Raw genomic sequence first — 15,964 nt, forward strand, 5'->3', positions numbered from 1 at the left:
CATCTGGTGCGGCATGTGCAGCTTAGAACAAAACAATGCAATTTGTTTGTTAGCGAATACTATTTGATGCAGGTCTGCAAGAGCAAGTACTCACTGTCATCATCTGTGTGTGTGTGTGTGTGTGTGTGTGTGTGTGTGTGTGTGCTGCTGGATGCTGTGTTGATGCCCTAAGCTGCCCTGGTCTTTCAGTGAGTTGCATGTGCCATGGCCCTGCCATTGGCACGCACGCAAGCACACACACAAACGCACACGCACCCACACCCACACACACACTCATGCATACAGTACAGTCAGATAGACAAGCACGCACTTCTTTGCTACCAATTCACAACGTTTAAAGTTAAAACTTCAGAGTGGGATTTGCAACACCGAAACAATTCCAAGTATACACAGTAGTCTAGGTCGTCGACTTGAAGAAAATTACCCTCGACTGACTTTCAAATCTCGTCTCGTAGCTGTCCATCAGGCAATATACTGTACTATCTCATATAGCACACTCCACTCATCTTCTTCTTAGTGTGCATCGAATCTATCTTTAACTCTGGTCTGTTTATACTATGTAATTATTCAAACACACGCACACACACACAAACAATGAGACAACCAGCGATAGAAGTGTAGGGGGCCTTCCTGGAGACAAGGGTGGGACCAGCAACTCCGAGTTTTCAGGGACCTCCTCCCAAAAAGCACAAGCACAACCCATAATGTTGGACAAGGATACGACACACAAACAAAAGCTGTCTTTAAGGCATATGAGGAGGACGAATGGCGGCTCTTTACGACCGCGCACTGTTACTCTCAGTGCTCGCTGGGGCTGGGCGACTAAACTGGGGCTGGGCGATATGGGCAAAAATCTAATAAAAGATCTAATATCACTACATCGATATCGATATTGGGATAATAATGTCGTATTGTGATGATAATCACAATTAAATAGAATCTAAATGCCTCGTGATGCAACGCATTGTGAGCTGGAAGGACCGGCTGTCTATTTATCGCTTCAAATGTTTTCAAAAACATTCTCAACAGCAATGTTTAGCTGTAAATGACATTGTGTGTTTGTTTACATAGCTGTCATGTTGGATACAGCACAAAATCAAGTAACAAGATTGATATGAGCCATGGCGCTCCAAGTCTTTGATTAGACAGCGGCTAGGCTGCCCTAGCGTGTCTGATAGGGGCGGGTTCAAAATCTCAATTCAGTGAGATCCCATTGGTTCACCAATCTGTCCGTCAGCCCCCGCCCCGCCCCTTGCCCCTCCTCCTCCCCCAATGTGCAGCATTGAGAGCCCTGACGTCACAACATTTGGAGCGACGCCCACTGCACTCTGGTTGGTTGGGGAAATGAAACAGTTCCTATTCCAGGAACGTCAACAGGCTGGTTCAGGCTCTTATTTTTGAGCAAAACAAACAAATTAAAGCCTGGAGATCGAGGCTAGACAGCGGCCTGTTATTGGCTGCAGCGGTCATTATTCAAAAATAAATAACGCGCCACTAAATTCAGTGATTGACCAATCAGAATCGAGCATTCAACCAAGCCGTGTAATATGATATAAAATAATATATGATATATTGCCCAGCCCTAGACTAATAAACCAGTGTCTGTAAAACACACCGAGAACCAGCATCCCAAACAGACCTTTTGTCAGATAATTAACTTCGGCAAAAAAGAAAGAAAAAAATCACCCTTCAGTGTTTGGTTTTCACTCGCTTGGAAAGTCCCAGCTGTCTGTCATATTAGGACGATTGAGGCAATGTCAGGTTAAGAGGTCATCGTCCACAGAAATGTTTACTCAATTCAGCGTCAAATACATCAGTGATTCTCAACGTTTTTCATTCCAAGGACCTCCAGGCCACGTTTCCCCCCCCCCCATTTCAATCGATTTTGTTTTTATCCCTGGGACCCCCCAATTTTTTTACACAGCAAAATCCTCAGTGCTTATTCAACTCTTGAGAGTGTGCAAATGGAACCAAATTGGACCTGCTCACGGCACGGGTCCATTTTGGTTCCATTTTGCACACTCTCAAGAGTTACAGACCCGTAAAAGGGAGAGAGACAGCATGGTGTTGAGAAACAGTGAAATACATCAGTGTGATTCCGGAACTTTCTGGTTTACTCTTTTTGTTTCCTGTGACACAAACCCAAAACACAACCTAGTAGTAGTAGTAGTAGTAGTAGTCCGTGTTGGTTGAAAAACTAGCTGAGATTCTGTATACAGTACTATATTCCCTCAGGCGTGGCCCCCAAAAGGCCTGTGGATCTGATGTCTGACACAGTTATGAGCACAAGGAGAGAGAAATCATCGCTGTCGGGGAGAAAACCTTGCGTGTCCACTTTTCCAGGAAATGGGAAAAAAAGAACCTGTGTTCTAATGGATCCAATGTAGTTATTAATGAATCACATATTGGTTCAATATTTATGAAAAAGCACAGCCACACTTTTAACATTCAAACATTGATCGGCTATTTTCGAAGTAGGGCATTGATTTACAAAAAATACTTTTTAATACAGCGATACAAGGTTCATGCCCGACAGCGACGAAATGATACTGTACATCACACCAACAACAAGCTTCCATGGGGCCTCTGGTTATTATTACAGTATGTGTTGCCTATTTACTGTAAGAATAATGTAACAACAAGAAGAACAACAGAAGAAACTACGTCTAAAGATCGTATGTGGAAACCATCTGCAAAATATATATTCATATATAAAAAGACAATCTATGTGCATCTAAGGTTTTTTTTTTTTTGTTCTTCTCCTTTTCTTTCCTCTTGTAGTAATAGTCATTAATTAAGACACTGCTTGTGAATGTCTGGAGGTCACGTCTAGACGACCAGGTTGGAATGTCTGTGGAGGTGGTTTGGGGCGCCGCTCCGGGGGGGCCTGCGATGCGTTTAGTTGTGTACCAGAGTGGCAAGGGGTGGGAGGAGGGTTAACCACATGGAACTCCCTATTCTGGGCATAATAGGCGAACATTCGGTGAGAATAGGCGAGCCTCCAGCAAAAAAAAATAGCAGATCGACCAGATCGCGACACGTCGCAGGTATTTGACACGTTGTGAGCTTTTAGATCGGCCGTTTTCTGCAAAGAGATTTGGCGTAGAGGGGGGGGGGGGGTAAAAAAGGAGGGGACCAAGTACAGACCCCTGGGGCTGGGGGGGTGGGGGGTTTAAGAGTGGTTAAATGTCTCTCAAGAGTCCCCACGGTGTCATGCCGGATGCCTGGTGCCTCTTACACACCTGATATTAACGTGTGCTGGGTGATCACATTGTACCCGGATAGAGCTACTGTAAATCATTACGTTAGAAGCTTTGAACATCCATTCGCCCCCCAAACCATTTCCAGATGTGGTCAGAAACCTAATTTTGACCACATTATCAACTAAGGAAAAAAATGTAAATGCTCTAATCCACATAGAACACATTCACATACAGATGTAACTAGGAAGTGCACACAGGCAGGCTGTTTTCCGACTGTAAATGTGAGAGTTAATTTATCCAAAAATAAATGTCATCAGTAAGAGCACAATGGAACATGAAATCCAGACCGCCTGCAATTGTTCTGGATAGAGGTCCATATTAGACACACGTGACGGGGCTGTAAATAAGTGTGGACAATCGTGATTGCTAAGTGTAATCCAACTAAACGGTACACGGACTCAATCTGGTTATCATATTTCTGTTAATGCCAGGCGTGCACAGACAGAGAGGTCAGCGTGGCACAGCTTCCACATGTAGAGAAGTCTTCTTGAAAGGCACAGCAGGGCCCACCCTATGGGTGCTGCCCTACCAGGTCCAGCCAATCAGCCAATGGAATGTAAGGCAGCAGCAGCAGCAGCGCCAATCCCTCTTGGAAGTGAGGAGGTGGTGGCGGTGCGGCGCAGTGTTCTCACTGAGGAAAGAGAGGAGGAGGAGACGGCCGGGAAAACGTAAGTTTCACCACAAACTGCTTCAGTCCAAACGCAGCGGAATGAAAAAAAAAAAAAGACGCGGTAGGAGGAGGGAGACAAACAGAGAGAGGGGGAAATCGTTTGCCTTTCTCCCTCACCCACCAAAACCCCAGGCCCCCTCTTTTTAGTGATGAATGTGCAAGGGGTCAGGCCTGTGACGTCATCAAGAGGCCCCCGGGGGCCCTCGGCTTTTACATCAAGTCAAAAGGGGGGAAGAAGGAACCCGCAGATGGGGGGGGGGGCGGGGGTAGAGGGGTGGAAGGGGGGGGTGTCATGGACTCTTTCCCAGCCCATGGTCACGTGTTGATGACGAGGGGGGCTTGTGGTGGGAGCAGTCCAGTCCATGGCCTGGCCTGGGCTCTCCCCTTCCCCTCGAGGGTATAACTGGCCCACAGAGAAGTGCAGAGGCCAGTCCAGAAGAAAAAAAAAAGCCTCCTTATATCCCTGGGAGCGTTGTGGTCGTTTTGCAAAGAGCTGAGCGGGTTTCCACAGGCCGTTTCCACATCTTCCGGTCACCGTCCGTCCGCCACGACGGCGGGTTTCCTCCCTCCTCAGGCCACCTGGGAGTCGACGACGTCGAGGTTTTTGGGGTCGGGCGTCCAGTCGCCTGGGCGCCTCACCCCGCCTAGAACTCTTCTCACAGCTCGGTGACGTGGAGGGGGTAACTGGGCGGAGGGTGGCCCGGGACCGAGGAGGAGGCGCCGGACTTGAGCCGGTGGATGTGGCAGCCGTGGCAGAGCAGGTGGCCCTCCAGCGGGTAACAGCGGTGGCCCTCCTCGTCGTTTAGCTGGAGGTCACAGTCCTGGGGAGGGAGGGAGGGAGACAGATGTGTAAAAAATGTGGCATGGATTCAACTGGTGCATTCGGTTTTAACCCATTCAATCCGGGAACGCATCTGTGTCATTTTAGATTTTAGCTATAACCATTATTTTATACTTTGGATATTCAAAAATAGCAGATCTACAAGCTCATAGCGCGGCACCGAGTGCCGCGCTATGAGCTTGTAGATCTGCTATTTTTATATTTTTTTGGGGTCTTTTTCTGCCTTTATTGATAGGTTAGTAGGCTGACAGGAAATGGTGAGAGAGATGGGGGGGTGACATACAGAAAAGGTCATCGGGATCGGTCAAAACCTTCGACACGCTGTCGAGCTGGATTACCAGCATACAGTATGTGGTATGCGCCTGGACCGCTAGGCCAGCGGACGCCTCAATACAAATATTTTTTGAAACAACATAACTCAAACATTTTACAAATGACAAATGTTCACTTTCAAAAATATATATTCATTTGCGTAAATTTTCACGATTCTTCCAAAGATTTCAGATCTACAAGCTCATAGCGCAGCACTCGGTGCTGTGCTATGAGCTTGTAGATCTGCTATTTTTGAATAGCCAAAGAAATCTTAAAATGACACAGATGTGTTCCTTAATGGATTAATGAACAGCATTGATGTACAGTTCATGTTAACTGTATTGAGAATGCGGGGCGCCCGTTCAGCTATTACTTATCTAACCTCCTACTATATCCTTCAATATGTGACGAATTTACTGGAACTTGGGTGATTCATCTGGACTTCAGCCTTCCTCTGACCGTTTGGCCCTCAGAGCTGAGCTGATGATTACCCACGCTTCACATCATTCTGGGTTCCATTACCATGTAGGTTTTATAAAGTATAGAATAGTTAGACTTCAAGAGTTTCAAAAAAGTCTGTATTTAATATCTGGAATGGACATGTTAGCCTGTGCATTTCATTATTTGAGACTTGGGCACGCACGCACGCACGCACGCACGCACACAGACACAGAGTAGAGGAAGCCTGCAGTTGTGCCTAGCAGATCTCAGGTGTCAATGTGTTATGGTGTAACTAAGTGAACATGGCTTGTGCATGCTCAGCAAATACCATAAGAAAACATTAAACAACACCTGCACATTCACACACACGCACGCACGCACGCACGCACGCACGCACGCACGCACACACGCACGCACGCACGCACACACGCACGCACGCACGCACGCGCACCCACACACACACACACACACACACACACGCACAGAAACCTAGACAATAGTGTGTCAATAAAGTACAGTTTTTCCACCACAGACAACACCTGCATGTGCAGAGACACACACACGCAGAGGTTTGTAATACTATACGTGTGAAGACATCAACATTTGAGGACCGCGATTTTATGAATTTCTTTTTTTAAAGGGCATTTTTAACCCTCAGCCTAACCGGGAAAATAGCCGATCTACAAGCGGTCAACGCATCGCAGCGCGATGCGATCGGCTGTGCGATACCAGCGCGCTACTAAGTATAAATCAGGCATAACTCTATCTCTAATCCATAAACCTAACTTCTAAATGTCTAATCCTAACCCAACCTGAATCCTTTCCTAATAGTAAATGTATCTCTAAAAAAAAAAAATTCAGCCATAAAAAAAAAGAAAATTCCAGTGAGGACCAGGAAGACGGTCCTCACAACGTCGTGTTTCTCATATTCTACTATACTTGTGGGGACACATGGTCCTCACGAGTATAGTAATACAAACACACACACACAGAGTGTGTACAGCTAAGTGAGTCATTGATGAGGCACATTCCAGTGTTGAGTGCTGAACTCAGCTGGGGATGTGTTGTTTAACCTGGACTTGTAAAATCCCATCAGTCTGGTCATGGAGGTCCCTGAGGCGCTATAGCAGTCTATCTATCCTCTGTGCTCCCACACACTGATTCATGTTCAGTCAACTCACATGGATTTCAGCCTCTGACTAATAATAACCATCCATGTTGTTCTGCTTTCTGCTTCAAGTGTGTTTGAATGGAACACACATGAATCCTAACACCACGAGAGAGAGAGAGAGAGAGACAAGCATTCACATGGCCTCTCTTCTGTTAACATGGACTCTGTTTTGGGGAAGTTAAGTCATATTTGTGTGTGCGTGTGCGTGTGTGTGTGTGTGTGTGTGTGTGTGTGTGTGTGTGTGTGTGTGTGTGTGTGCGTGCGCGTGTGCAGGTGTTGTTTAATGTTTTCTTAAGGTATTTGCTGAGCATGCACAAGCCATATTCACTTAGTTACACCATAACACATTGACACCTGAGATCTGCCTGGCACAACTGCAGGCTTCCTTTCTACTCTGTGTGTGTGTGTGTGTGTGTGTGTGTGTGTGTGTGTGTGTGTGTGTGTGTGTGTGTGTGTGTGTGTGTGTGTGCCTTAAGGCTATTGTACAGTATGGGCCATATTTTCGCCGATGCCTTACCCATTATCCCTAAACTTATTTACCATTTTTTACTATTTTTAAAAACATTTTCAAATAGTTCAACTAGCCGATCTACATATATAGTAAAAAATGGCACAGAAGTTTAGGGATAATGGGTGAGGCAACGTGAAAATATGTCCCAGAGTCTATAACTGTATGAGCGCTTGACGGTTCCGTGTATAAAGTCTGAGTATGTTTAACACATTGAGTGCCATAAACGAGAATCTTATTTTCTTTTCTTTTTTTTTCACAAGGGGCGGCGCTCTAACGCAACTTAGGAATGATCCTAGGACCCTTTCAAATGGAATGGACAGATGTGACGTCAGCCCAAAAAACATCACTCCCGTTCACTCCAATGATAGGATTTGGAGAAACAGGTCCATATCTCTTTTTTACAGTGGTCAAAACAAGCCATTTTCGACGGGCGATCTCTCTGCAATGGCGGATCGCGGTAGAAATATTATTGTTCCAGTCGTTAGACGGGACCCTCGGCCATCGCCCAGAGACCCTTTGTTTACATCCGGGTCCTCGTTGTGGCTTCTACAGCTCTAAATACATCGCCGTAAAAGGTAAGAAACACTGGCACTGGATGTACCCTGTTTTAAAAAACCTCTGGCACTCATTGTGTTAAGTGTGGCAGTGACTAAACATTTGATGTTTGCATTTGTGCATAATGTGAGTTTTTTGGGAACAACTCTAAATCATTATATGTCGGGGTGGAAACCTCATAGTCCAAAAACTGTTACTTTTCAGGATTCAAATTCCAAAGTATCAAAAGCAGCAGATCTACAAGCTCACGGCGCGTTTCGAGCTTGTGGATCTGCTACTTTTGACACTTTTGTGTGTAGGATGATCAAGTAGGGCGTTCATTTATGAAAAAACACAAAAGGTTAGAATATGATGATAAGAGGTTTCGGCCCGACAGCAACGATAATACTGTATAAAGGTTTCTGAATAACTGTATAAATGTGTATGGTTCAGACTGTCTGCCCTAGTCGTCTGCCTTCAGACTGGCATGATGAATCACGCAGTGGTTTTTATTAAACATGCCTCGTCTAGACAGAAGAACGGCATCGAGGTGGATGAGTCGTTTAGCTTGAAAATCTGTTATTTCTGAAGAGCAACGCCGTCATTACATGCAGGATGCAACAACAAGGCATAAATGAGTCTTTAGGCATCGGCTGACCCCCTCACCTCACAGTGATAGCATTCCACGTGGTAGTCTTTGTCCATAGACACCACACGAATGGTCTCCTCCGAGCCCTGAGAGGAGAAACAGACCAGACATTCAGACCATACATTAATCTATTAAGACCGGGAACGCTTCTGTGTCATTTTAAGATTTCTTTGGCGCTACAAGCTTGTAGATCTGCTATTTTTGAAAAATCGTGAAAATGTGTTCAAATCTTTGAATATATATAATATATGTTTTAAAGCGAACATTTTTAACTCCGATCTGTGCTTCTGGGGGTCCCTGGAACGGAACAACATATTTTGAGATGGGGGGGGGGGGGGTCCACGGCCAATTACCTATTTCAGGGGTCCTTGACATGGAAAAGTTGGAGCACCGCTGATATAGCAACATACTTTTAGGATTTAGAAAACATTTTTAGATATGTATTTGGCAGCAGACCCCCATCTCAAAATGTTTTGTTCCAGGGACCCCCCAGAAGCAAAGATTTGAGTTACAAATGTTTGCTTTAAAAATATATATATTCACAGATTTGCACAAATCTTCAAGACTTTAAAAAAATAGCAGATCTACAAGCTCATAGCGCGGCACTCTGTGCTGCGCTATGAGCTTGTATATATGATATTTTCTGAATAGCCAAAGAAATCTTAAAATGACACAGATGCTTTTCCGGATTGAATGGGTTAACAGAATACAATGCAGCACCATCAAATAAGGGGGTGATCGTCACAGAGCGGAGTCAGTGTTTTGAGGAAAACTAAAAGTATTGTGTATGTTTTGAGACACGCTGACTTTTTTTGCTCGAAACCCCAAAATATTAATTGAGGCCTGCATGAACTCTGTCAGTAGTCCTGTGTTGACTGTTATAGTATACTCTTTCATGTTGAGGTGTCAAGGTACAGAGAGCCCATTCAGCCTGAAAATACGTAACGTCTATGAGAAGAATCCATGGACAGAGAGAGAGGACAGGCATGCACCCCGCTAGCACATTTTTTTCTCCCTCTTGGCCCTGGCCTCTTGTGGTCGTCTATTACACACTGTGTGCATGTTGATAAATGTGAGATGCCGACACCAGTGGTAGTAAACATGGCCATAATTTAAAAGTAAGGACAAATGGGGGGGGGGGGGGGGTGCCTTTCACCATTGCTATGGCAACATACTCCGCCGCCCGCCGGCTTCACAAACCGTAGGAAGGCCTATATTCTTTTACAAATAATTAGTTGTTTGCGTATTCATTAAACTGACACCGATGAGCAAAAATGCAGCACTTTAATCCATTGAGACCTGGAACGCATCTGTGTAATTTTAAGATTGCTTTGGCTATTAAAAAAATAGCAGATGTACAAGCTCATAGAGCTATGAGCTTGTAGATCTGCTATTTTTTTTTATCGTGAAAATGTGTGCAATTTGTCCGATTCTACAAATGTCGTCTAAATCCTAACAGTTTTTTGAAAAAACGTATGTTGCTATAATATCAGTGGTTCTCAAACCTTTTCATGTCAAGGACCCCCCAAAATGATATGTATTTGGTTGCGGACCCCATCTAAAAATATTTTGTTCCAGAGACCCCCAGAAGCAAAGATCTGAGTTACAAATGTTCGCTTAAAAAAAAAGATATATCTCTGCTGTCCGGCCGGAACCAGCTAAATCCAAAATGGTAATTGTTCAGGAAATGAAAAACAAAATATCATTTTTTCAGAAAATGAAGAAAACCTTATATTTTTAAAACAAAGCAATACTGCCTCATCAAACTTAGTATTGTGACTTTATATATTATCAGATACTTGCATGTGTCATTATATTATCACCACTTTACCCAAATCCAGTGCAAGTGGAGTTAGGAGGTTTTGTCCATCATTGATAAGAACAGCTGGCAATGGATCTCAAAGCTCACAACACATCACAACGCATTGTGAGCTTGGAGATCAGCTATTTATGGTGAGCGCCATCCTCATATACTATAGATCAAGCTGAATTCTGTACTTAAACAACTTTCATTTTTAACATGCATTGTAAACAACCATGGATCTAACTGTTACCACTGTTGTTCTTCTACAGTTGAGTGCAACAAACAATTCTGCCTCAATACTCAATCATGTATTTAACAAAAGCAATCATGGCACACCAACAATAAATAAATGGCATATAAATACAAAATACATTCATGAAAAATAGAATCTGTCAAATCTGTAGCCTACTGCACTAACAATAACAACCACAGTTGAATTTACCTATCATATACCTATCAACATTTTATTATCACACTGTTGTGTGTTGTGTGTTGCGTGTGTGTGGTGGGTGTTTCTTAGTGCTTTAGATTGTCATAAAAGCTGTGAAAGTCTTTTGGCATGATCTCCTTGAGCTCTTGGAGATGTTTGAAACAAACTCCTGCACACACTCATTCTCTGTCCATTAACATTTAAAAAGAAAACACGAGCAGATGACCTTTGTGAAGACACCCTTCTCCTCTTTACTGGGGTGACATCTATCAAACCTTGCACATACATTCTCTTCTCTTCCCAGTTTATGTTCTCCCAAAAGCATTGAAAAATCTTCTCCCTGTCTGCCTCATACAGAGCAGAGCTTCTCTGAGAGCCTGAGAGGAGGGGGGAGTTGTCTGTTTTTGACGGACAGTTTGAGGGTCCAATGGAGTTTTCGTCAGAGGCGCTTTTTAATACTTTTCATATGTTATTATTTAAAAAAATATTACACAGATGTAGAGGGGGTTCAATAGCGTTGATTTATGAAAAAAAAAAATGAAAATGGAGTTAGCTGGTCCCGGCTGGACACTGACGATATATTAAAAGATTTGCAAAAATATTCATGATTTTTCAAAAATAGCAGATCTACAAGCTCGTAGCGCGGCACTCGCTATGAGCTTGTAGATCTGCTATTTTTGAAGAGCCAAAGAAGTCTAAAGTGACACAGATGCGTTCCCGGATTGAATGGGTTAACATAATTACATTTTGGATGCCGTCCAAAAAAGGAGACATTTGCGTTCTGTCCCCAAAATACAGAAGCACCCGCCGTACTTGAGACGCGACGTGAAAAGACTGATCAGTGCATGGGATGTGAGGTCACAGGTCAGAGGAGTTTACCTGGGCAGGGAGGATGGGCTGATTGCAGGAGGCACACTTCGGAGCAAACACCCTGTGGAGGAACAGCAGCACAACAGCTCTGGTTATTTTTTTTAGCCTCTCAGACCCAAAACGTAGAATATTTTGTTGTCGTTGGATACGATTTTGTCCACAATTCCGTGCTGTATTGATGTTGGTACCATAGGAGAGATAACAGGCCAACGTTGATCAAAATAACAATTCTTCTACATTCTCTAATTGTGTCGACTTCTTGTAAATAAAGTAATGCAGATGTTTAACAACTTATATAATATAACAATTTAACTCTTGAGAGCGTAAAATGGAACCAAATGGGTCCATTTGGTTTCATTTTACGCTCTCAAGAGTTAAAGATCTATAAGGGTCCATTTGGTTTCCAACTCTCCATCATTTAGCTGGGTGTGTGTGTGTGTGTGTGTGTGTGTGTGTGTGTGTGTGTTGTGTGTGTGTGCGTGCGTGTGCGTGTGTACACGTGCGTGTTGCCCATATACGTACGTGTGGTAGTCCTTGACGCAGTAGATGTTGTTCTCCATGTCCACAGTGAAAGGCACTCCGTCCAAACCCTCCTTACACACAACACACCGGAAACAGCCAGGGTGGTAGGATTTACCCAGGGCCTGGAGGATCTGGCCATGTACACGCACACGCACACACGCACACACACACACACACACACACACACACACACACACACACACACACACACACACACACACACACACACACACAATAACGGAAAAGGATAAGAGTTGGGGACTGAGGCTTCTAAAATAAGTGCGATAGCAGGGCTGGAATAAGGGAGGGTATTTGAGGCTCAGATAAAACAGTAAGCTGTATGGGGCTGCACTGATGATGTCATGCGTGTGCCAAGAGTAGCAGGTGTGCTCGTTGTGCATTAGTTGTGCAACTAGTCCATTCTCTACAATTTACAATTTAGGCATTTAGCACTCTTAATCCAGAGCGATTTACAGTAAGCAAGGTAAACATCAAATGCATAGAGACAGTGTAGTGCCTCAGTAATCTCGGTAAACCAAGAACCTATCATCAGTCTAAACATTATAATATCAAAAAATAAATAATATGTACATTGAAACTATACAAACTATAGGATGCAAGGGTCAGCAAACAAACCTGGCATCTGTCTACATAACATGCTAAATCTAAATGACATTTTAATCTTCGCATAAGACTGCATGGTCGTCAAGGCTATAGGTCAAGTGCTACGGGCTAAAGTAGAGTCTGAAGAGGTGAGCCTTCGGATTACGGCGGAAAATTGCACACAGTTCTGTTACAGCTGGGAGATATGACATTAAAGGGATATTGCTAACCGGTTAGCGCGTCAACCACTTAATCCTCAACGTATTCCGACTGTACTGGTACCGTATGTCATGTCTGATTTACAATCGTGTGCTGTGTCCCGTGCCGAAAAGTAGGTGGCGCACAGCCAAGTATAAATTAGGCTTTATATATGGCCCTGTTCAGACTGGGCAGTCCAAATCCAGACCAAAACATCCGACTTGTGGCTGGACCAAGATTGGAGTGGAATTGTTTTTTATACAGTTTGAACAGCAGAAGAACACAATGGAAACGTGATTTTTGCAAATCACTGCATAAAACCAGTCCGACTCCAATCTGGATTGAAAATCAGATGTAGGCTGGATTTGTGATGTGACATTATGAGTGGGGCAGGTTTTCAGGTGTTATTCTATGTCTGACTGTACCACACATGCTGTTTAAATTTTTGACTAATAAAGTATTCAATCAATCAAAAACTGTTATTTTTAGGGATTCAAATTCAAGAACATCAAAAGTAGCAGATCTACAAGCTCAAAACGCGTCGCTTCGCGCCGCGTTTCGAGCTTGGAGATCTACTGCTTTTGATTCTTTTGTGTGACGCTGTAGGTTGATCAAGTAGGGCGTTGAAAACACAAAAAAGTTCAAATACGGAGATAAGAGGGTTTCTGCCCCGACAGCAACGATATAACAAATTTGTATCCCGTTTGAAATGGAAAGCTCATGTTCTTCCCATGACTCCTAATTTCCTGTCGACTCTCTTCTATTGTGTAATTCTTTTTTTGATAAGGCTCTTACCATCTCCATGATAAGGTGACCACACACGAAACACTTCTCTGCCGTCTGCTGGAAGCCGGAGTACTGTGGGAGGACAGATAAGAAAGAGCACATTCATTGTCTGGAGCAGTGAAATATATGGGCTTTTGGGGTGTTTTGGGGGGAAAATGTGTGTGGTGGGGTGAGAGACAATTGTGGAAGTGAGCTTGCAATCTGCTATTTCAAAATATAAAAAAATAAAATACAATAAAAAAATTAAAATATATAATGAATGTGTATTTATGTATTCATTGTGCCCAAAATAGGGATGGAAGGGTTAATGGTTCGAATCTCTGGGCTGGCTGTGAAAATCTCGGCAGTGGCAAGACTGTGGATGTGTGAGTGTGTGTGTGTGTGTGTGTGTGTGTGTGTGTGTGTGTGTGTGTGTGTGTGTGTGTGTGTGTGTGTGTGTGTGTGTGTGTGTGTGTGTGTGTGTGTGTGTGTGTGTGTGTGTGTGTGTGTGTGTGTGTGTGTGTGTATTACTATACGTGTGAGGGGCCAAATGTCCCCGCAGGTATAGTAGCATTTTAGAACTAGACGTGGTGAGGACCGTTTTCCTGGTCCTCGTCACGAGAGAAAAGGTTGTTTTATGGTTTGAACCAAACATTAAGATCTACAGCCTGGACTGGCTGTATATACTTGCTGCCCTAGTGTTGTCCATAGGGGGTGCTACAGCTCTCTTTAAACTGACATCAAAAAGGGGGGTTGCTTTACAATGCCTTTTCCTCCAGCTGAGAGCTGATTCATCCAATGGCAGCTTGACCGGTTCTAGAGCAGTGGTTCTCAAAGTGGGGTCCGGGGACCCCCAGGGGTCCTTGGGGAGGTTCCCGGGGGTCCCCAGCAAAAATGTGTTAATATAGCATCACGATCATTTTTAACCTTTTGTGCTTTGGCTATTCAAAAATAGCAGATCTACAAGCTCATCGCGCGGCACCGAGTGCTGCACGATGAGCTTGTAGATCTGCTATTTTTCAAAAATCATGAACATTTAGTGACATTTTTTGAATATATATATTTTCTAAGGAAACACAAATCTGGTTCTGGGGGTCCCTGGCACAACATATTTACAGATGGGGGTCCGCGGCCAAATTTATATCAATTAGGGGGTCCCTGGCATGAAAAGGTTTGAGAAGCACTGTTCTAGAGGGTAAAGTGACCTATATCAGTGGTTCTCAAACGTTTTCGTGTCAAGGACCCCCAAAAATATATCTACAAGCTCTGTGCCGCGCCATGAGCTTGTATATCTGCTATTTTTGAATAGCCAAAGTATACAATAATGGGGTACCCCCCCCCCGGAACCCACTTTGAGAACCAATGTCCTACATCTCTTGAAACATAGCGTCCCTTTTCCATGATATAACAGGTGAACATTGGGCAAAACATGTAATTCCACACAGAAAGGCCCTTTCACCAACCCCACCTAGGGTATGCATGGGCACTGATGACGCGGAGGAGAGAACACGCCCCCCAGCGCCCACAGCGTCCCCGGCAGGAATCGAAACCAGGACCTTCTACCTGTGAGGCGACAGCGCTACCGACTGCGCCACCGTGCCCCTCAGACCTGCTATTTTCAGCCAAGAGATTTGGTGTAGAGGGAAATCTGCGAAAACGCCACATCCGGTATGACGTATTTGACTGTTTGACTCTGTTTGGGGGGGGGGGGGGGGGCGAGCGAGTCAGCGAGGTGATCAAGGTGTCTATTTGCTGCTCTCTGCTGGCAGATTTGTCGTATGTGTTTAAAACCGCAATCAGACCAAGTGCACGTTTTCTAAGTATGGAGGGTTTGAGTGGTTAACTGTCTGAAAATGAACATTAACATGAATCCAACACAACGCTGCACAAGTCTACGAAGCTATCTATGAAACCTATGAAAAAAAAGTTAAACTGCAACACCAGATATACAACTGGGAGGGTCCCCGCTTCATCTCTTTCTCAGCTAAGGGGTCCTTGGCCTGAAAAAAACGTCGAAGACCCCTGATGTAGAGAACTGGATGGGGTTTTTCATGAGCATGTGTGCCCTCATTCAGTCCTACACACTGCTGCTGTTACACACTGGATGCCCAGCAGTATTTGGAGGATGTCCAAACAGGTGCTTATGTTAAGCTGCCCAGTACAACCACAGTCTTCCATACTGTTGGCCGAATGGGAGCTGGAGCTCCACTGGAGCTCTCTGTTTGTGGGCTTATATAGCGGTCTGATGGATGGAACAGGAAACAAAACATCCACACAGGTCTCCTCCTGGGCTTTCCTCACACACACCCAGCATCAGTCAGGATGATGCAGGACTATAGTGGGGCCATCTGTAGCCCCTGGGGGTCATGACCTGATGACT

General features: G+C 44.3%; 1 protein-coding gene across 1 annotated transcript in view; it reads right to left on the bottom strand.

Annotated features, from left to right (window-relative positions):
• Nucleotides 1-3,171: 3,171 nt before the first annotated feature.
• The window catches only part of wtip (WT1 interacting protein), a 64,721-nt gene continuing 51,928 nt past the window's right edge, over nucleotides 3,172-15,964 (bottom strand). Inside the window, exons 4-8 of the mRNA XM_080432182.1 lie at nucleotides 13,615-13,677; nucleotides 12,019-12,149; nucleotides 11,506-11,557; nucleotides 8,410-8,478; nucleotides 3,172-4,754 (exon numbers count right to left, since the gene is read on the bottom strand). Coding sequence (XP_080288308.1) covers nucleotides 4,590-4,754; nucleotides 8,410-8,478; nucleotides 11,506-11,557; nucleotides 12,019-12,149; nucleotides 13,615-13,677 — 480 coding nt within the window. The 3' untranslated portion in view covers nucleotides 3,172-4,589. The remainder of the gene's footprint in view (nucleotides 4,755-8,409; nucleotides 8,479-11,505; nucleotides 11,558-12,018; nucleotides 12,150-13,614; nucleotides 13,678-15,964) is intronic.

This window comes from Gymnoscopelus braueri (assembly GCF_963280865.1).
Source record: "Gymnoscopelus braueri genome assembly, chromosome: 1".
Taxonomy (NCBI): Eukaryota; Metazoa; Chordata; class Actinopteri; order Myctophiformes; family Myctophidae; genus Gymnoscopelus; species Gymnoscopelus braueri.